The sequence below is a fragment of the Embiotoca jacksoni genome, unplaced genomic scaffold (genome assembly GCF_022577435.1).
Source record: "Embiotoca jacksoni isolate LCO1_2020_lvr unplaced genomic scaffold, fEmbJac1.0.p SCAF_22, whole genome shotgun sequence".
Taxonomy (NCBI): domain Eukaryota; kingdom Metazoa; phylum Chordata; class Actinopteri; family Embiotocidae; genus Embiotoca; species Embiotoca jacksoni.
Window position 1 is genome coordinate 5759082 of NW_027185363.1, and position 20090 is coordinate 5779171.

The 20090-nt window shown below is 41.1% G+C and overlaps 2 protein-coding genes across 4 annotated transcripts; one reads left to right on the forward strand and one right to left on the reverse strand.

Annotated features, from left to right (window-relative positions):
- Nucleotides 1–72: 72 nt before the first annotated feature.
- On the reverse strand, nucleotides 73–4220 carry LOC138203008 (alanine aminotransferase 2-like). The gene is made up of 11 exons (XM_069157471.1): nucleotides 3805–4220; nucleotides 3604–3693; nucleotides 3416–3524; nucleotides 2681–2814; nucleotides 2325–2568; nucleotides 2154–2233; nucleotides 1914–2050; nucleotides 928–1102; nucleotides 638–793; nucleotides 377–489; nucleotides 73–195 (listed from the first exon to the last, which is right to left on the reverse strand). The coding sequence occupies exons 1-11, from the start codon at nucleotides 3907–3909 to the stop codon at nucleotides 105–107; spliced, it is 1434 nt and encodes a 477-aa protein (XP_069013572.1). The 5' UTR covers nucleotides 3910–4220; the 3' UTR covers nucleotides 73–104.
- Nucleotides 4221–6012: 1792 nt separating this feature from the next.
- sharpin (SHANK-associated RH domain interacting protein) lies at nucleotides 6013–16092 on the forward strand. 3 transcript variants are annotated; one of them, XM_069157475.1, is made up of 9 exons: nucleotides 6013–6529; nucleotides 10333–10507; nucleotides 10789–10881; nucleotides 10975–11116; nucleotides 11209–11299; nucleotides 11386–11671; nucleotides 14147–14247; nucleotides 14910–15017; nucleotides 15124–16092. In XM_069157475.1, the coding sequence occupies exons 1-9, from the start codon at nucleotides 6266–6268 to the stop codon at nucleotides 15154–15156; spliced, it is 1293 nt and encodes a 430-aa protein (XP_069013576.1). In that variant the 5' UTR covers nucleotides 6013–6265; the 3' UTR covers nucleotides 15157–16092. The 3 variants fall into 3 exon arrangements, with proteins under 3 accessions (XP_069013576.1, XP_069013575.1, XP_069013574.1); XM_069157474.1 differs by having other exon boundaries at nucleotides 6015–6529; nucleotides 14913–15017; nucleotides 15117–16092; XM_069157473.1 differs by having other exon boundaries at nucleotides 6016–6529; nucleotides 15117–16092.
- The last annotated feature ends 3998 nt before the right edge of the window (nucleotides 16093–20090 follow it).

Genomic DNA, 20090 nt, shown 5'->3' on the forward strand with positions numbered 1-20090 from the left:
ATGCAGAACATAATGTAATATTTATTGTAACAAACATTCATGCCACCATGAGGAAAATTAAAGTGAGATCAGAAAATAACTTTTACCCTTTTGTGTTTTTGTTCTTAAGAAAAGTCTTTCATGAATTTTGCATGAAAGCTGCTCAGGCGCCTCAGTAATTCTTCACTGATGTCCCGCGAGGTCATAATCAGAAATCTGCAAAAGACGTGGTTACAGACCGAGTGTAAAGTTGCATTCAAAGTCCTTTTTGAAATTCATCTTTTACTTATAAAACAGGCTATAAAACCTACCATATTGAAAAACTTGCTCTTTATTTAGTGAAAACCTTGTATTGACTCTGTGCTGAGCCTAATGTTTGACTGATGTTGTATTGTACCTGATGTGGTAGGTTCCTTCCTTTTGTCCGTACTCACAACCAGGACTTGCGAACACTCCAGCTTCCTCGAGCAGTCTCATACAGTAGAACATATCCGGTTGCAGTCCTACTTCCTATATCCAAAGATGATAACATTTTATGGCTCATACCACAGACACGTGACCTTTTTTTTTTTTTTTTTTTTTAAATGAGTTGCATTAATGAAGTCATGTTGCTGTGGTTCTGCAGTGTGTACTTCGTTCTGTGTGACAGTACTGTAACCTTGGCTTTCTGAATGGCTTTAGGTGGGAGATACACTCGGGGGAACGCAAACGCTCCTCCTTCCACTGGTTGGCTGCTGAAACCCGGCAAGCTGTTGACAACCTCGTGGGTTCTCTTTACATTTTGAACTAGCATGCTCCTGATGTGCTGGGTCTCCTGCAGAACACGGAACCGTTTTCATTGCATGTTCTAGAACAAATTAAATCTAAAATTCTTTATTAAACGCTCCCGGGAACCACGCAACGTTATCTGCTCTATGGCATGACAGAACTGCATTTCTCAGGTCTCACCTGATTATGGAGGTGATAGGACGGGTCTCCAGGCTGCGGAGGGTTCACCATCAGATCGAGGGCAATCTGACCCAACACAGGCGCACAGCTATCTTTGGAGAACAGATTGTAGATGTATTTCATCACGGCAGGGTCCAGATTTACGAGCTCAACATATCCGCCACGCAGACCACACCTGGTGGAAGAGACTTGCATGTAGAATCATAACGGTACCGTCCGATTGGTAGCTTTCACTTGCAACAGATGGCCGGCTGTCACTTGTCATGTTACAGTTAACAACTACGCTCTGTTAAGCAGGCAATGCGAAAGCTGTAAAGGAAGTGGCGTTCCACTAATTTAGAAGAATTTCACCTGGCCTCTGGAAGGATAATCTATCATCTAAAAAAAGACTCTTCGTAAGGCCAGAACTGCGTATTATTCATCACTAATGGAGGAAAACGAGAACAACCCCAGGTTTCTTTTCAGCACTGTAGCCAGGCTAATGGAGTCTTCAGCTCTCTTCAGTAATGATGTCATCAACTTCTTCACTAATAAAATTGTTACCATTAGGGAAAGAATTAGACATACCCTTCCTGCCACTGTCACTGATATATTGCTAAGCACAGCAGCCCTGGAAGCGACCGTGGGACCGGATTTGTACCTTGAACATTTCTCTCGTGTTGAGCTATCTAAGCTAACCGCAATTATTTCCTCATCTGGATCATCTACCCGTTTCTTTCTAAACTCCTCAAGGAAGTCTTCCCTCTAATTAGTACTTCCATATTAGATCAGATCAACCTACCTCTTTCAACCGGTTATGTACCACAGGCTTTTAAAGTGGCTGTAATTAAGCCTTTGCTTAAAAAGCCTACTGTTGACCAGGCTGCAGCTAATCTCAGAGATCTTATAGAACCATATCATCCTGACAGAGCACTTTGCTCTAAGAACGCTGGCCTGCCTGTGGTTGCCAGAGTTTCCAAAAGTAGAATGGGAGGCAGAAAACTTACTCTCCCATGAAGCCTTTGGATGCTGAGTGGAAGGATGCCAGCTCCACTGTATCTGAAAGAGGAGGCCCCATATCAGCCAGAACCCTTTTGTAGGAGACAAACTCACTGTTTTCCCCGTAAACACAGTCCTGATAGACCTGAAGAGGAACACGTACAGCCATAAATTGATTTACACATGCTTTCAGATTTTTTTCCCCACCATATGCTGGAATAGATAATAATACACAGTAAGATATCCACCTCATCAGCCAGAAGGAAGAGCCTCTTCTCTGAAACAAACCGGATCACTTCTTGCATTGATTTTCTGCTTTGAACAAGACCTGCAGGCAAGGTAGCATGTAAATAGTTGTATGATAGGCATTCTCAATATATATATATATGTGTGTCCCCATGCTGATTGGACTTTTCTACCTGCTGGGTTTCCAGGGTTCATGACATACAGAGCTACAGGGTTACTGTCTCCTTTTGCAGATTCCAGCGCTCGCTGTAGCTCCTCCACCTGCAGCGCCCAGCCCTGCTCCTCACTGAGGTAGTAGGGGATGACAGCGGCTCCCAGGCCCATTATGGACAACGTGATGGTACAGTAGCATGGCACTGGAGTCAACACACCTGATCTGGGTGAAGTCTCACTGTTCACCAAGACATTCAGAATGGTCTAAGCACAGTACAAAAAAAAAGTGAATTGGATTAACTTGAAGATTATAATTCACCAGAAAAGGAGACCCGGCAGCACATAATATGCAGTAAGACAGTAACACTGACGTTACCGTGAGTGCCCACTGTGAGCCAGGGCTGATGTAAATGTTTTCAGGGCTAGATGGAACCCCACCATCTCGTCTCGTTATGAATTCAGAGATTCTGTGGACTATTTCTGATATACCTGCTGTAGCAGTATACGAACCTGAAGGAATAACAAAGATGCTGTTAAACTCTCACAAAACATGCAGTCAAATATACTGCATGTTGGCATGTTTAAAGCATGTCTTGGGTACCTCTATCATTTCTTAAAAGTAGAACTACAACAATTCAATGGTCAACTGACAGAAAATTAAATGGCAGCTATTTTCAACCTGTCAAAATGTAAACCGATTATGCTTAGGAGCACACGTGTATGTGTGTAGGCGTTTACCCGTGTGCACATGACGCGTTAATTAATTCAGGGGTGTGCCCTCGACATGCCTGGCTTGACCAGGCTAGACAACTGTAAAACGTAATCAACTAGGATGCACTGACAAGACTAGATCAAACCTCGCTTTACTCTTTTATCCTAGATTTCCTAATTCTGCTTTTGTCAAACATCCCCCTGATTCATTTGTTGGTCTGCAACACTGGCTATTGGGAAGTAATAAAATATGTTGTTTTGTTTTTATTTTTATTTAAGTGAACTGATTGTTTTGATTTGATTTGATTTTATACACTTTATTAATCCCCGAGGGGAAATTTCATTTTTACCATAATACCACATGGTAATTACCACATAATACCACATCCACAACCCTTACCCACACTCCCTCCAACACAACTCCCAAGCAGCGTTTGAGCCCTCTGTCTGACATCCAGTGGCAGTTTGTCGCTTTTCATAAGCTGAGGGTAAAGACAGGCTGCAAGAACCTGCGAAACAGAAGAAGAATGAGATTTGTAGGCAAAAGGAAATCCAGGAGTTTGACAGTCTTTGAAAGTCACAAATTACCTGTCTGACAAATGACAGAGGCTTCACACCTGCCCTATGTGAGTCACCCCAGGTGACATCTATCACCTCTTTGTAGGGCTTTCTCACTCCCTGTGCACAGGAAAATTGAAAGTAAAATCTCCGGATATCACAACACGTTACAAAACAAGTCCAGCCATCAATATATCCATCACCTTTGAGAGAATTAATTTTTTTCCTTACCCGTCTGAGCTCTTCCTCAATCTGGTTTGCTCGTCTTGCCAGGACTGCATACTCTAACTGCTTCATGTTCTTCACATTCAGGCTGATCTCCTGCAGGACAGACATTTCTGCAACTTCACTTCACTTCTATCAAACCAGTAGTTGTGTTGAGGGAAGCTGATCTGAACTGTTTCTCGTTACTTGGATTGATGCAAGTGAAATTATTTGGTCATAGAGAGGTTTTCTAGTTAAAGATATACATGGAAGGAATGCGGTAACATGTGTCTTATTAACAGACTGTGCAGTCTGCGGCCAGTCAGCTCTTACTGGGTGTTATTTTGCTTCATTCATTCACTTCCTTCAAAAACACCAAGTGAATAACAATTTACTTCTTTGTTACATATTAATTTTTAGTCCTGACCATGCATGATAGGAGAAATTAGAAGTATCTTCTCTCAATAATACATGTTTATAAACATAGGAAATTTTGACAGAGATGTGAATTACTCAACACTTTAGTTAGATTTATAAACCCAATAGGTAGGTAGGTAGGTAGGTAGGTATTTACTATATTAATCCCCGAGAGGAAATTTTTTTCGCTACAGCAGCATACAGAAGCAATAAGATAATAATAGAAATAATAGAATAAAATAATCGAATAGAATATAATATAATAATAGAAAAGCAATAAAATAGCAGTAATAGCAGTAAAAAAATATAAATATAAAATATAAAATGCACAGTATATACAGTACATTATATATCTATATATATTATATACAAACAAACCAAGAAACACAGTCAACATATATATATATATATATATTATATACAAACAAACCAAGAAACACAGTCAACAGTGTTATTGTACTGTGATGGATTTTGCCAGAGGTGAGTTATTGTACAGTCTTATTGCAGTGGGCAGGAATGATCTCCTGTATCTGTCCTTGTGACAGCGGAGCTGGAGGAATCTTTTAGAGAAAGTGCTCCGCTGTCCCTGCAGCCCTGCAGCCCTGCAACAGGCTATATTCAATCCATTTACTGAGCCTAAAATGTGAGGGATGAATCAATCAATCCACAAATTACAAAAGTAGCATAAATATGCTGGTAACACATATCTCAGCTGTCTGTACTTATTAAACATTTTCTCACAAAATCTCAGCACAGCCACCTCAGGAGAAAAATATTGGTAGCTGTTCAGTTAAATAAAACTCCTGCTGTGTTTTTTTTTTTTTCATCATTCAGTTTTTTTTTTTCATTCAGTAGACACAATTACTGTAATCATTACTCTTAGGTCTACACCAAAAAAAAAACCTTAAACTAAAATAGGTGAACTTTTCATGCAGAATTTTAATCTGTTTTTAGAACGTCTCTATCAGAGATGGTCTGTAAGCGGCAAAGTGTATATTACACATATATAAGGCTTTTTTGTACAAACTTACTTCCAACATGTACAAGTGTATGATTTATGCCTACATTTGACCACAGGAACATCACTCTTTAGTGTCCAACAATAGTCTGCCAACAAAGAGGGGCTCTACTTTCCTTGGTAGCCAACTGCTTTTCTGTGTCGATGTGAGCACGCTGGAACAAAACAACCATGAGTGATAGAGAAATTCTGAAAACATATTAGGATTGTGCTGGCATAAAAAAGGGAAAAAGCTGGAGGAAAGGAGTGTTTTATTTCTTAGTCCAGATTTATATGGTATAATTGGACCATTCCTGGTGATAGTTCAATAAAAACTCTTTATATTGTGAAAATTACTTTTGTGTGTCATATAGAGTACCTTAATTTCCCCTATCATAACAGTCATCTCTAAGTTAAGCCTTGTGTATTTTTTTTGCGTAGTCTGGAGGATTTTACAAACCAACCGGTGTAATTCTTAAACCTCTGTAAGGTGCCACTGTATGCAGAACGTTGCTGTTAAAATATCTACAATTCTTATTAAGTATTATTTATTGTAATAAACGTATTTCCAAATGGTTTAGGTCACCAGCTGCTACTTGACACTTGGTCGGGTTTTTTTTATGAATAAAATAAAAACGGAAAATAAAGAACACAATCGAAAATGTGCATCTGTTGATGTCTTTATTAATTATTTCAAAAATAACTGTAATCATGAATTGATTTTTTTTTTTTTTTTTTCCATTGAGCTGTGTTTGCCCAAAAAAACCCGAAATAAAATGGAAATGAAAAACTTTCCTGAGCTTCACTGAGGCATTTATATGAGGCCGGATGTACCGCGGACACGTTTCTCCACGGAGATAAATAATAGACGTACTCCTCAATTTCCTGTTTTGTTTTTCTTTCGCTCCGTGTCTGCTAGGGTAGGGTAGATATGGAAGAATTTGCGAGGCGAGGAGACAACCACAGCCTGCCCGCGAAGAGACTCGCTTTCCTTAGACATCGGTGGACCTTATAAACCCAACAGAAGAAGCGGGCAGCAGCTACGACCCTCACTGCGCCTCTGGTGTCCGCGACATGGCACTCAGCTCGGGCGGCTGGGCTCCGCCAGCTCCCGTCGCTGCCTCGTCCCAACAGGCTGCGTGCGGCGGGCCTGCGCCGACCGCTTGCTGCAGCACTGTTTTAATGTCAGTCCGTGTTTCGGTGTGCCATTCCGGGATCCGACCCTTGTGCCTCCCCGGAGCAGGCAGCGAGGCTCTGCGTCTGCAGCTCAGCATGGACCCGAGCCGGGCCGGAGAGTTCCGACTCGCGCTGCGAGATACAAGCGGAAACCGCAGTGTGGTGAGATTTCACACACACGCACACACACACACACACACACACACACACACACATACACACACCTGTATGTTTAGGAGAAATGCTGTCGCTTACCGGTTAGATATGTTTGTGCCCGTATTGAATCATACTTATATTTTATAGCAGCAAAGGCCCGTACACGCCATTTTATGGAGCAGTCAGCCAAAGACACTTCAACAGATTCAAATTTGGGGGATGAATTGAGATCGTTTTTTTCCTGAGCATTGCAGCTGCACACTTTCCTGTAAATCTTAAAGATCCACTATAACAAAAACGACGTGCCAAGAATTTCGCGGGAGACTTCAGACTTTCTGACAGTATTTCCTACATGTTTTAAAAGCTTCACGTTGCTCTTTTGAGCTACTAAAACTGTAATCCAGGAGGTTTTTTTTAGTTTCACTTTCATTTAGTCTTCCTACAACAAAGCAGCATCACGGGGAAATCCTTCAACACCGATAATTGTGGTAAACAGTTGCAGCACGACTCTTTAGGTCTTAATACTGAGGCAGGTGGAATTTCCCCGTTCTCATTTTGTCATCTCAAGAAACTGTTTTCAGCCTCATGTTTTTCACATGGACCATGTGCACCATGTCACTGCCCACTCTGGATCGTATAGGAAGTCGATCCATTCAAATTCTGCACCTTTATGATTCAAGCTCAAACATTTGGGCCCCAGAAACTGTAATCGTGCTTCTTGGACCTTGAAAATGGTGGATTTTGTCATTACTTTTCAATTTGGGCTTCTTTACAACAGTTTTGTTGGTGGATGCAGCCTTTCTATGAGACGAGAGGAGTGCCAAAGTTGAACCGCGTAGATATAAATAACAATGTGGGGCAGTAGTGGGTTTAACAGGAAATTATGGTTCTCCACACTTTGAACACAGAGGTACAGCTACACCACCTCTGCTTGTTCTTAGGTTACATATGGCGTGAACTTTGTTTAAAGTTTCGAATCACAGACCAAGACAAAGGCAACTCTTTTGGCCTGAAGCTGATTTATTACCATGGTAATGTGCAGCTCAGGACGATGAAGCAGCTCTAACCTGACACACATCAATAAATCCTGAGCCTGTGCTTTGTTTGAGGTGACCTAAAATTGTCCCAGTACACACTTTTGATCTATCAAACAGCTCACAATCGCTCTGCTGCTGACATAAAACCTCGTTTGTCTTGTCTGAGGGGTGATGTGGCTGCAGCATCGCAACTGAAGTGGTTCAGAACTCGTCGCATGTCATCTCACAAAGATGACAAAAGATTGACAGACTCCCCAAAGTAATCCTAAAAAAAACAACCTTTACAATCTTTTCTCAACGACTGGGAAGTTTTCTCCAGTTTTCATTCAACTTGCAGCTACTGTACATTAAAGTGATGACCATTACACCCTTTAAGTGACAATATCACATTACCTAATAAATACACAGTCAATTGACAACAATCAATTAAAAGTAACTCATATCTATAGGCCTGGTTTAAAGATGCTAATCTGGCCTTCTGTTAGGCGCATTATACTATCAGAAGTACTAACTGATCATCAGAACTGTTTGAGTTAGGGCTTGAAAACTTTATTTTTGTTGATTGATTATTATATCAATTAATTGTTTAGTTTATAGATATCAAAGTGGTCAAACATGTATTTGTATGCATATATTAAAATGTGCAATACACATTGCTTATTTTGTCCAAACAAAAGCCCAAATTTACAATGACACACAAAAATGATACACAACAGAAAAGCTCTCTTCTCTCTTTTCAATTTATGGTTTCAGCTCTAGTTTGACTAACAATCACTTGTTTAATTAAAATTACAACTACAGCGCAACGTAAGGTGCTCTGTGACGTAGGTGTAATGAGCAGTTTACTGGTTTCTCACTTTCCTTCCCTTCCTTCTTTCATGTAGAGATTTCTGGTCACAAGCTTGTTTTTCGAGACTTTAGGCCACCACTGAAAACATGTAAGCGTTAATGTGATGGTAAACTGGTATTTTGTGGGTTTTGCACCACTCATATGGCAGAGCAAACAATTTGAAGCTGTTAAATTGGTTGTTAGATCATTGTGATGTGTTTTTTCTGACAAATTTACAGTTCAAATGGTCAGTCGAGGAGATAATTAGCAGATTAACAGTTAATTGAAATAATAGTTAGTTTCAGACCTAACTTATTTTTCTGGGTACTGTAATGATATAAAGGTGATTTAAGGCCACTTTCTCCGTGCAGTGCCTCCAGGCTTTGACATCAATGGACTAAAAAGGCATTTCAGTACAAGGACGAGCTCTTTCTTCTCTGGTTGCATTATCGAGTATCCCCTGTCAATGGCCACATCAAAACAAACTGCAGACGCAGAAGCTCAATCAGGCATGAAGTTGACCTCACCTTGCACTCTACTTTCTTCACCACATCTTAACTTAACTCTCAAATCTCTGCTTTGTTTGTTAACTTCACTTTGTGTCATCTTCCTAAAATCTGACAAGCTCGGCATCGGCTTTTCATCCTAAGTCAGACAGATTTCCCCCTGACAATTGAGACGCTTCTTGATTCGCACGGTTTTTACTTTGATCCCGGCTTCTTTGAGGTCGCCTGTCTGCGCTCTAAGAGATTTTCTACACTGTTAAATCAGAGAATTGCTACACACTCTTTGTGGCAGGAGGCAAATCCTTCCTTGCTGCCTTTGTCTCCCCACAACACACTTCAGTTTCTTAAAGATTGCCTCGGTGAATGTTAAAAGACAGATAATGTTTAAAAAAAAAAAAAAAAAAAAAAATCTCTGCTGCCAAATGCACTCACTGATGACAAGTCTTTCTCTGTCAGAGTGAAAATTTCTCCTGCTTTCTGTCATATTTCAAGGGATTATTTCTTACTGCGTAGCATTTTTTATGAAGTCTATGTGAAGTTCAAAGGCGAATATGAACAATTAAGAAACGGTCACGTTCCAACATATACGTGTACATTTTGAAGGCTGCCTTAATTCGGCAACACCTTAAATATATTTCTGCTTTTTCCAAACAAACAAAACAAACAAAAACGTCTTACAGATGAACTGATTCTGTCTTTTTGACCAAACCTTAAAGGTCACTGTGACCTCACAAAACACCATAACTCAAAAATTCATACGAAATTATGACAAAAACTGACGCAAATGTCTGATGGGATATAATGATGAAGTGATGACATTGTATGTCCCAAAGGTCAACTTTACCCTGACATTATAATAGTCTGCAAAAACACTTTTCTGGCTGTTATTAAACACCACAAGTCAGAAACAGAAGGGGACACTGACCATATTTTACATTTGGTCAGATGCTTTAATTGATGACACTAATCTTGGGTGTTCACCTTGAAACGGTGGCGGTTGTATAAATCGTGCGTCCTTTTGGGTTGAAGATGTGTGTGAAGCCTCCCATGTTGTAGAATTTGTGGCTTCTTTTCAGCAAAATCTATATTTGAAGCATTGCCTACTGCCGTGGCTACGACTTTATGTTTTCTCCGAATCAGCTTTTTTTGGCCAAATTCATTCAAAGTCTTCATTGCAAATGTTATACAAATCTGGGCAGATACGGAGGTAAACCGGAATCAACTGGTTGGCGGCAGCATCCAGCCACTAGTTTGAGATCTTAAACAGTAAAATCAGATGAATGAAAAAATCACAGTAGTTGTTAGTTCTAATCCCACTTGGCTAAAAGTAAAAACTGAGATTTTAGGGTTTCGGATCAATTTCTACAAACTTTTTGCTTATTATACATGTTGTAACATTCATTCAAATTGAACTTTCCTTTGTGTTTTTACCCTCAGTTCATTGCGGAGTTTGACTTGCGCTCGGTGCAGTATGAGGTCAAATCCTCTCGCAGCCATGAGATGCGTCTCGCTGCTCCGCCTCACGACTGCATCCGCTTCAACTTCCGCTGCGACCGAGAGGCCGAGGAGTGGGCCACCGTGGTCATGTCGTCATTAAGAGAGGCACATAGAGGTCAGCTGGGTGGCTTTATTATCTTTCTTGGCTACTTTGTTTCTGACAAAAGCTCTTCAGTTTGTGTTTTACAAGCAGCGTGTTGTGGCCACTTTTCAAAAAGAACAACTACTTCAGGTGCTCCGTAGCTGACTTCTTCAGGAGAGAGCTTGAATTCTCAAAAGCCGAAAGTAAAACCAAACCAGAGTAAATCCTGATTATCGGTTGATATTAGTGTGTGACATAACCAAATGCCTTCGGGGCACTTCAGTAACACGCTTCCCCCGTCTCTCCTCTCACAGTCGCAAATATTAACGCGTACGAATCGGACGGCACGCAGAACGACACGGCAGCGGCGATGGAGCAGTGGAGCTCCGCCTCGCTTCCACTCAGCGGTGAGTATCTTCTTGTTTGTCGCCGTGTGTTTTCTCTCTCCGCTCGAACAACGTGCTCTTAAAAATGTCACTGTGGATTGCGACCTTTCGTAGAGGAGCGCTGCCTGGAGCTCGCCAGGGCGATCGAAGCGGGCGACACTCAGGCTGCTTCGCAGCATGCGTCCGCGCTGGCTCGGCAGAAAGCGGCGCTGACGATACAACTGTCGGAAAAAAACTACGCGGACGGGGAAATCAGGTGAGGGATGAAACGGGTTTATTCAAGGGCACTTTATATGTCGTCCGGGTTAGCGTGTGGATGTCACTGACGGCGCCATGTCTGTGTTGCAGTTTATCTGTGGTAGTGGAGGATGTTTCGTCGTCATGTTGTGTCACAGTGAAAGTCTTTCCCTACATGACCGTGGCTGCACTCAAGCAACAGGTCAGACAACTGTTCGTTCATGAAAACGCGACTCGCGGTGGATTTTTATTCCCCCCCCCCTAACTTCCTCCGCTCGTCTTCTTCAGGTGTTTCTCGAGTACGGTTTCCACCCTCGCGTGCAGCGCTGGGTGATCGGTCAGTGTTTGTGCACCGAGCCGAGGTCGCTGGCCTCCTACGGGGTGCAGAAGGACGGCGATACGGCGTACCTCTACCTGATCTCTGCCCGACAAGCTCGCATCACCCGCCAGCTGTTCCAGCAGGACCTGGAGAGCGCCCTCCTCGCCCCGCCGCTCCCCCCGGGCAATGGCCCCACCTCCCAAGACTGGAGGGGTTACAGCACCCTGCCCTCACGGCTTCCCCACAACAACCAGGGTGAGTTCAACAGAGGGTGACTCCGGCACATTGGATTTGTAAACTATTTATAAGGAGCTGAAGTGTTGCCTTTCAGCTACAAAGGTAGAAATATATGTATATATATATATATATATATATATATATATATACAGTGGGGCAAAAAAGTATTTAGTCAGCCACCAATTGTGCAAGTTCTCCCACTTAAAAAGATGAGAGACGCCTGTAATTTTCATCATAGGTACACTTCAACTATGAGAGACAGAATGGGGGGAAAGAATCCAGGAAATCACATTGTAGGATTTTTAATGAATTAATTGGTAAATTCCTCGGTAAAATAAGTATTTGGTCACCTACAAACAAGCAAGATTTCTGGCTCTCACAGACCTGTAACTTCTTCTTTAAGAGTCTCCTCTGTCCTCCACTCGTTACCTGTATTAATGGCACCTGTTTGAACTTGTTATCAGTATAAAAGACACCTGTCCACAACCTCAAACAGTCACACTCCAAACTCCACTATGGCCAAGACCAAAGAGCTGTCAAAGGACACCAGAAACAAAATTGTAGACCTGCACCAGGCTGGGAAGACTGAATCTGCAATAGGTAAGCAGCTTGGTGTGAAGAAATCAACTGTGGGAGCAATTATTAGAAAATGGAAGACATACAAGACCACTGATAATCTCCCTCGATCTGGGGCTCCACGCAAGATCTCACCTCGTGGGGCCAAAATGATCACAAGAACGGTGAACAAAAATCCCAGAACCACACGGGGGGATCTGGTGAATGACCTGCAGAGAGCTGGGACCAAAGTAACAAAGGCTACCATCAGTAACACACTACGCCGCCAGGGACTCAAATCCTGCAGTGCCAGACGTGTCCCCCTGCTTCAGCCAGTACATGTCCAGGCCCGTCTGAAGTTTGCTAGAGAGCATTTGGATGATCCAGAAGAGGATTGGGAGAATGTCATATGGTCAGATGAAACCAAAATAGAACTTTTTGGTAAAAACTCAACTCGTCGTGTTTGGAGGAGAAAGAATGCCGAGTTGCATCCAAAGAACACCGTACCTACTGTGAAGCATGGGGGTGGAAACATCATGCTTTGGGGCTGTTTTTCTGCAAGGGGACCAGGATGACTGATCCGTGTAAAAGAAAGAATGAATGGGGCCATGTATCGTGAGATTTTGAGTGAAAACCTCCTTCCATCAGCAAGGGCATTAAAGATGAAACGTGGCTGGGTCTTTCAGCATGACAATGATCCCAAACACACCGCCCGGGCAACGAAGGAGTGGCTTCGTAAGAAGCATTTCAAGGTCCTGGAGTGGCCTAGCCAGTCTCCAGATCTCAACCCCATAGAAAATCTGTGGAGGGAGTTGAAAGTCCGTGTTGCCCAGCGACAGCCCCAAAACATCACTGCTCTAGAGGAGATCTGCATGGAGGAATGGGCCAAAATACCAGCAACAGTGTGTGAAAAACTTGTGAAGACTTACAGAAAACGTTTGACCTCTGTCATTGCCAACAAAGGGTATATAACAAAGTATTGAGATGAACTTTTGTTATTGACCAAATACTTATTGTCCACCATAATTTGCAAATATATTCTTTAAAAATCAGACAATGTGATTTTCAGGAATTTTTTTTCTCATTTTGTCTCTCATAGTTGAAGTGTACCTATGATGAAAATTACAGGCGTCTCTCATCTTTTTAAGTGGGAGAACTTGCACAATTGGTGGCTGACTAAATACTTTTTTGCCCCACTGTATATATATATATATTTTTTTTTTTTTTTTTTTTTTGATCGGAGGGCATCTGTAACTTGCTGCCGGTGTAAACCGAACCTTTCCTGTTGTTGCTTTTCATACTAAAAGCGTTCTACTGCTAGCCAGAGGGTTTCCACGCAGTTAGCTGCGGTTCAGGTGAAGTGCTTTACCTTCCGTGTGGTAAACAAGCCTGGCGCAGCTCATCGCGATTTGATGAACCCGAACAGTCCCCCAGACAACGCCGTAGAACAGCAATCTTAAATATGCAGCCTAAGCAGAAAAGGAGCTTTAGGGCTGAACACTGCAATGTTCCAATTACTCCTCTGAAACCTCATGGTCCGTCCGCTCATGTGTTTGACTTGATGAATACCAAGCTGAAAGGCCAAAACAAGAAGACGTGAGGTCCAGCAGAGCATCACCAGAGTAGATATTAAGTGGTTGGAGATGTCCAGTTGTCTCTCTACCTTCCTGTCTTTTGGGAGGAGACATGGGTACAAACCCTGCAGTGTAGAAATTGTCATGCCGTACACTTGACGGGTATAGTGTAAAGACTATGGGACCTTGTACCCAGACGACGTGCTTTGTCAGCAATTCATGTTTTGTTTTTTGTTTTTAACTTGAAGGTTTTTAAAAAACCAAAAAAGTTTCCCTTTTTTTTGGATTTTCTTATGACTGTTTTGAAATTTGAAACCTGACGTAAATACAGTCACTTTAACCCTGTAACCGCTGATTTCAACAGGTGCAAGTGGAGGGAGTGATCGACCAGGTGACAGCAAAGACCTCCCCGACATTGAGAAGCTGCAGCTGAATGATCACACCAACAAAGCCAGTAAAACACAGGTACGTGACCAACCTGATTCTTTATAGGCTACAAGATACACAGTGATACTAAACATTAACTGATAGTTTGGAGGGAATACAAGTTTTTTTTTTTCCATTCTAGAATTATCGATCTATTCTTTTAGACTGAGTCCAATTTAAAGGTCGGTTAAACACAAGCTCAGCCCTGATGGGCTCCCAGCCAATTTAACGCCCACCCATTGCCACATTAGGCTGGTGTTTCCGGACCTAAATTTCCTTTGTGAATATATGGGTTCAGTTGTAGCATCTTATTAGGCAAACTGCATATGGTGCCCTGACACTCTACCACTGCTGCCATTGTTGGAACTACGGTTTAAAACAAATGCTTGATCACTGTCTTCACACTTAACCACTGTGAACGGTGATTGGCCCCCCCCCCTTCACAGCGGCTGAACAAACTTGAATGCAAACAGGGTTTCCCAACCATCATTACAGTGAAGACTGAAGCTTTGAGCAATAGGCGAGCAAAACCAGGCAACAGCCACATCAGTTCAAACAAAACACGCCTAATTTGACCTTCTGCCTTCACCGTGCGCACCGGACACGTAAAACATTACCCGTGATCTTGTCCGAGCTTTATCGAGATACGTGAAATGAATTGAAGAACAACGGTAAACTTATGTCTATTCGCGTTTACTCAGCAGACAGAGTGGGCTTGTCCCTCATGCACTTTTATCAACAAGCCATCTCGTCCCGGCTGCGAGATCTGCGCTACAGCCAGACCCGACACGCAGAGCTGCATCCAGCAGGTACACGACATCTAACAATCGATACGTTCACGTTACTCTTCTCGACATTTCCCCTCACTGACAGTCCCTCCCCCCCCCTGTGTTTCATCTCTCACCAAGGAGAAAGGAAGGAGAGAGGATCGGGGAGAGTCGGGTTTAAGCAGCAGCTGACTGCCCATCATCGCTGTTTGGTTCTCATTTCTCACTCACTCACTCACTCACTCACTCACTCACTCGCATACACACACACACACACACGCACACGCACACACGCACACAGTGAGGAGGCTAATACATGTTGACAAAATACTCACCTAAAGAGTGTTGAGTGCACTGAGAGTCCTCTGACAGCTGGCTGGCTGCTGAAGACCGGGGCGTTCGGAGCGCTGTAGCACGACACAGAGCTGCACCGGTCAAGGTTCAGACGATGAACTGCTGACGGGCCGTTTATATGGACACGACAGGGCCGCGACACATACATCTGCATTTGGCCAGACCTCTTTGCTATTTATTTGACAGGGTTTGTGTGTGTGTGTGTGTGTGTGTGTGTGTGTGTGTGTGTGTGTGTGTGCGTGTGTGCGCGTGTGTGTGTGTGTGTGTGTGTGTGTGGCGCAAACAACACGGACGGCCTAATATTTATTTTAGGGCAGGAGAGAAGCAATGTCATTTCTTTGCATATGATTGGAGCTGAAGATGAGGGAATGTCACACTCTTCGGTGTCTGCCAACTGTGAAGTGAAAAGACGGGTGAAGAAGCCCTGTGCAACACACGGTTCTGTTTGTTAATGCGTCAGCTGTTGGTGCCAAAATAATATCGAAAGTAAAAAAAAAAAAAAAAAAAAAAAGCCATTGCTGAGAGGAGAAGGAAAGTGTCGTTTACAGGGTCGTCAAGTGTTTTATTTTTATTTTTTATAACATTGTATTTTAAGTGTATTATTTTTAACAGGATGCATTGAGTAATTGATGTACATTTTAGCATCTGATCTAATTTTACTCAACTCCCTCTGAGCTGTGACGGCAATGGAATGATATGTTTTCAGTACATGATACTGTAAAAACTTGCATTAGCTGAATAAATGAATAAAGAGTTAAACAAATCCTGTTTGTCCATGCTTTTCATGTACACTGATCGATGGACAAATTGCAGTTCAACAGCAGGCTGTCAGTGCAAAGATTAAATTAGCGGTCTCGAGTCATGTTGGAGGAATCGCTCTACCATGAATGACAATAGTTACCTCAGTTGGTTGGATTAAAGGTCCGATATTATAACATTTCTAGTGCTTTATTTATCGTCCTTACACCCTCATGAAAATATTTTTGTGCTTTTTGGGGTCAAGGCCGTTTTACAACATCCTCTCGAGTGCTCATTAATATTAATGTTCCCCTCAATACTGAGAAAATAGCAATCTGTCCCCCAATATAGAGTAGAAAATATATATATATATAAAAGTAACGGATACCTGAACAGGTAACGGCTTAGTAGGAGAGTCAATAATAACAGACATCTCAGTCGACTGCTGCCACTGCACAATGTACCTTTTATAAACTTTTTAACTAGGTTAGCTAACCAACTCCTGTCTTGTTTTCTAAGTGTCTAGCAGTGTGTTATGGAAAGGATTCTTGCAATGTTGGATCTTTATCAGAAATAAGCTGTAATATCGCTCTGCTCAAAGGCACCGGACTAAACGGTGATTTGAAAGTGTAGAACGCTGGAGTTGAGTCTGGTGGCTTTGAACAGAGCGATATGGGATGTAGCCTAACATCCATAATACAGACATATTGCTATCTATCAGTGATATTTATCAGAGATCCTTTAGGTCGTTTTGTTTGAACGACATGCTGTAGTATGACTTTTATGTCATCTTTCGGATGACATGCAATCGTATGACTTTTTTTTCACATTTTGGTCGACATTAAAGAAGTATGACTGTTTTGTGCTATTTCTGACGACATGGTATAAGTATGACTTCCGTTCGAGTTCTGACAGGCGACACAGTGGTGCAGTTGCTAGTGTGTTTGTCTCAGTCAAAAGGTCCCAGGCTCGATACCCACCTGGTAGTTTCTATGTGGAAATTGCGTGTTGTTATAGTATGGCTTTTTTTTATGATATTTCGGACAAAATGCTATACTATGACCTTTTTTCACATTTTGGATGACAAGTTCAACTGCTGTTCACTTGGAACCCTTCTCAACTTCCGCCTTCAAAGTTCTCGTTTGAATATTCTATGACTTTTAGACATGCTATGGAAGAGCGATCAACGGTGCAGTGGTTGGCATTGTTGCCTCCAAGTCAGAAGGTTCCTCGTTCGAGACTCACCCTTGAACGGACGACATTAACATCTTAGATGAAAAGCCAAGTCAAGGGGAAGAATCGAACCAGGAACCTTCCGACTGGGAGTCAACAATGATAACCACTGCACCACCGTTCTGTCTTCCATAATATGTTTAAAAGTCATAAAAGTTATATAAATCAGACAAACATGCAATAAAGGCAGCACAACTTTGCAGTTGCTGGCGTTGTCATCTCACAGTCAGGAAGTACTCGGTTCGATCGGGGGCTTGGAACTCTACCTGTGGAGGATTCCATGTTCTTCCTTGGAGCGTGACTTTGTCACATTTACGACTACATGCATGACATTTGCACTATATGCATACGTTAATCGTCCATATTTTACTTTCAGGTTATTACTTATGCAGGAACATGTGAATTCCACACAGAAAGTCCAAGGCGGGTATCGAAATCCGGACCTTTACACTGTGAGACGACGACCCTGACAACTGCACCATTGTGTTGCCTGGCATAACTTGAACGGAAGTCATACTTATAGCATGTCGTCAGGAATAAGCACAAAAGAGTCATACTTCTTTAACGTCGTCCAAAATATGAATAAAAAGTCATACTACGACATGTCATCCAAAATATTAAAAATAATTCATACAATAGTGTGATTTCTAAAATATAAAAATAAATAAAAATACATTTACATCTATGTATACATAGACACACAAATACACATATATATGAATATATATGGATATATATGAATATATATGGATATATATCACTTCCATGCTTATGCCCTTGATCTCACCCGTTTGATTTGCAGAGCAAGATGAATCGGAGTCCTCTCAGCGTTGAGTTGTACGGGCTCTGAGTGATGCAATTTATTGCAGCTTGGTCACACTCACAAAACATCTGCTGACGCCAGTCGCCATTATCTCCAAGATTACAAGAAACCAAAACAATTAATTCATGTCCACAAACAGTACTGTCATCGACCATACATTAAATCATGCATGACAGGAGACGCAATTTGAATGTGTTATGGTGTTGAAAAGCTGTATTTTTATGGAATGCTTAGTCAAATAAGTTATACACACAATCATTTTGGAAATGAGTACCTTTGCTTTCTTGCTGAGAATCAGATGAAAAGATTGATACTCTCATGTCTTTGGGGTAAATACAGAAAGAAATTGGTTAGCTTAGCTTAGCACAAACACAAAGGGAAAAAGCTAGCCAAGACCCTTCAAAAAAAAAATTGTCATTCCCTCGTTGTATCTCTTTTTTTTTTTTTTCAAAACATTTGTACAAAAATATAAGTATGAAACAAACAATTTGTGGTTTTACTTTGGTTAAAACCAACCTGTATTGTGGGTGCACTCACTGACTTCCTGAGAGGTTATTTTGATGAATCTCAGCTGGAACAAAGTGAGCATGTTCCCCCCCCAAAAAATATCAAACTGCTCTTTTGAACTTTAAGTCTCACCACAGCTGGTGTTTGCTGCTGCGCAGCTGAAGTTGTACAGAGGGAGAGGCAGCTCCTGCCTGCAGGGGGCAGCATTCTGGTAACACAGTCGGTGAGTCTCGCAGCAGCTGCAGCGAAGAAGAAATCAGAAAAAGGAAGTCATGAATGAATAAATAAAACTAGTGGTTCTAATCTGCTGGGTCCCGACACGAAGTGGGTTTTGGGGCCATTTTTAGAGGCCATTTTTAACGAAAAATATATTTAAAAAAAAAAAAAGTCATACTATAGCATGTCGTCCAAAATATGATAAAAAAAGTCACACCATAGTATGTCGTCGAAAATATTATAAAAAGTCATACTATATATAGTATGTCGTCCAAAATATGATAAAAAAAAAAGTCATACTATATATAGCATGTCGTCCAAAATATAAAAAAAGTCACACCATAGTATGTCGTCCAAAATATGATAAAAAAAAGTTATACTATAGCATGTTGTCCAAAATATGAATAAAAAGTTATACTATAGCATGTCGTCTAAAATATGATAAAAAAAAGTTATACTATAGCATGTTGTCCAAAATATGAATAAAAAGTTATACTATAGCATGTCGTCTAAAATATGATAAAAAAAGTCATACCATAGTATGTCGTCCAAAATATGATAAAAAAAAGTCATACTATAGCATGTCGTCCAAAATATGAATAAAAAGTTATACTATAGCATGTCGTCTAAAATATGATAAAAAAAAAGTTATACTATAGCATGTTGTCCAAAATATGAATAAAAAGTTATACTATAGCATGTCGTCTAAAATATGATAAAAAAAAGTTATACTATAGCATGTTGTCCAAAATATGAATAAAAAGTTATACTATAGCATGTTGTCCAAAATATGAATAAAAAGTTATACTATAGCATGTCGTCTAAAATATGATAAAAAAAAAGTTATACTATAGCATGTTGTCCAAAATATGAATAAAAAGTTATACTATAGTATGTCGTCCAAAATATGATAAAAAAAAAGTCATACTATAGCATGTCGTCCAAAATATGATAAAAAAAAAGTCACACCATAGTATGTCGTCCAAAATGACAAAAAAGTCATACTATAGTATGTCGTCCAAAATATGAATAAAAAGTCACACCATAGTATGTCGTCCAAAATGACAAAAAAGTCATACTATAGTATGTCGTCCAAAATATGATAAAAAAAAGTTATACTATAGCATGTCGTCCAAAATGACAAAAAAAGTCATACTATAGTATGTCGTCCAAAATATGATAAAAAAGTCATACGATAGCATGTCATCCAAAATATGATAAAAAAGTCATACGATAGCATGTCA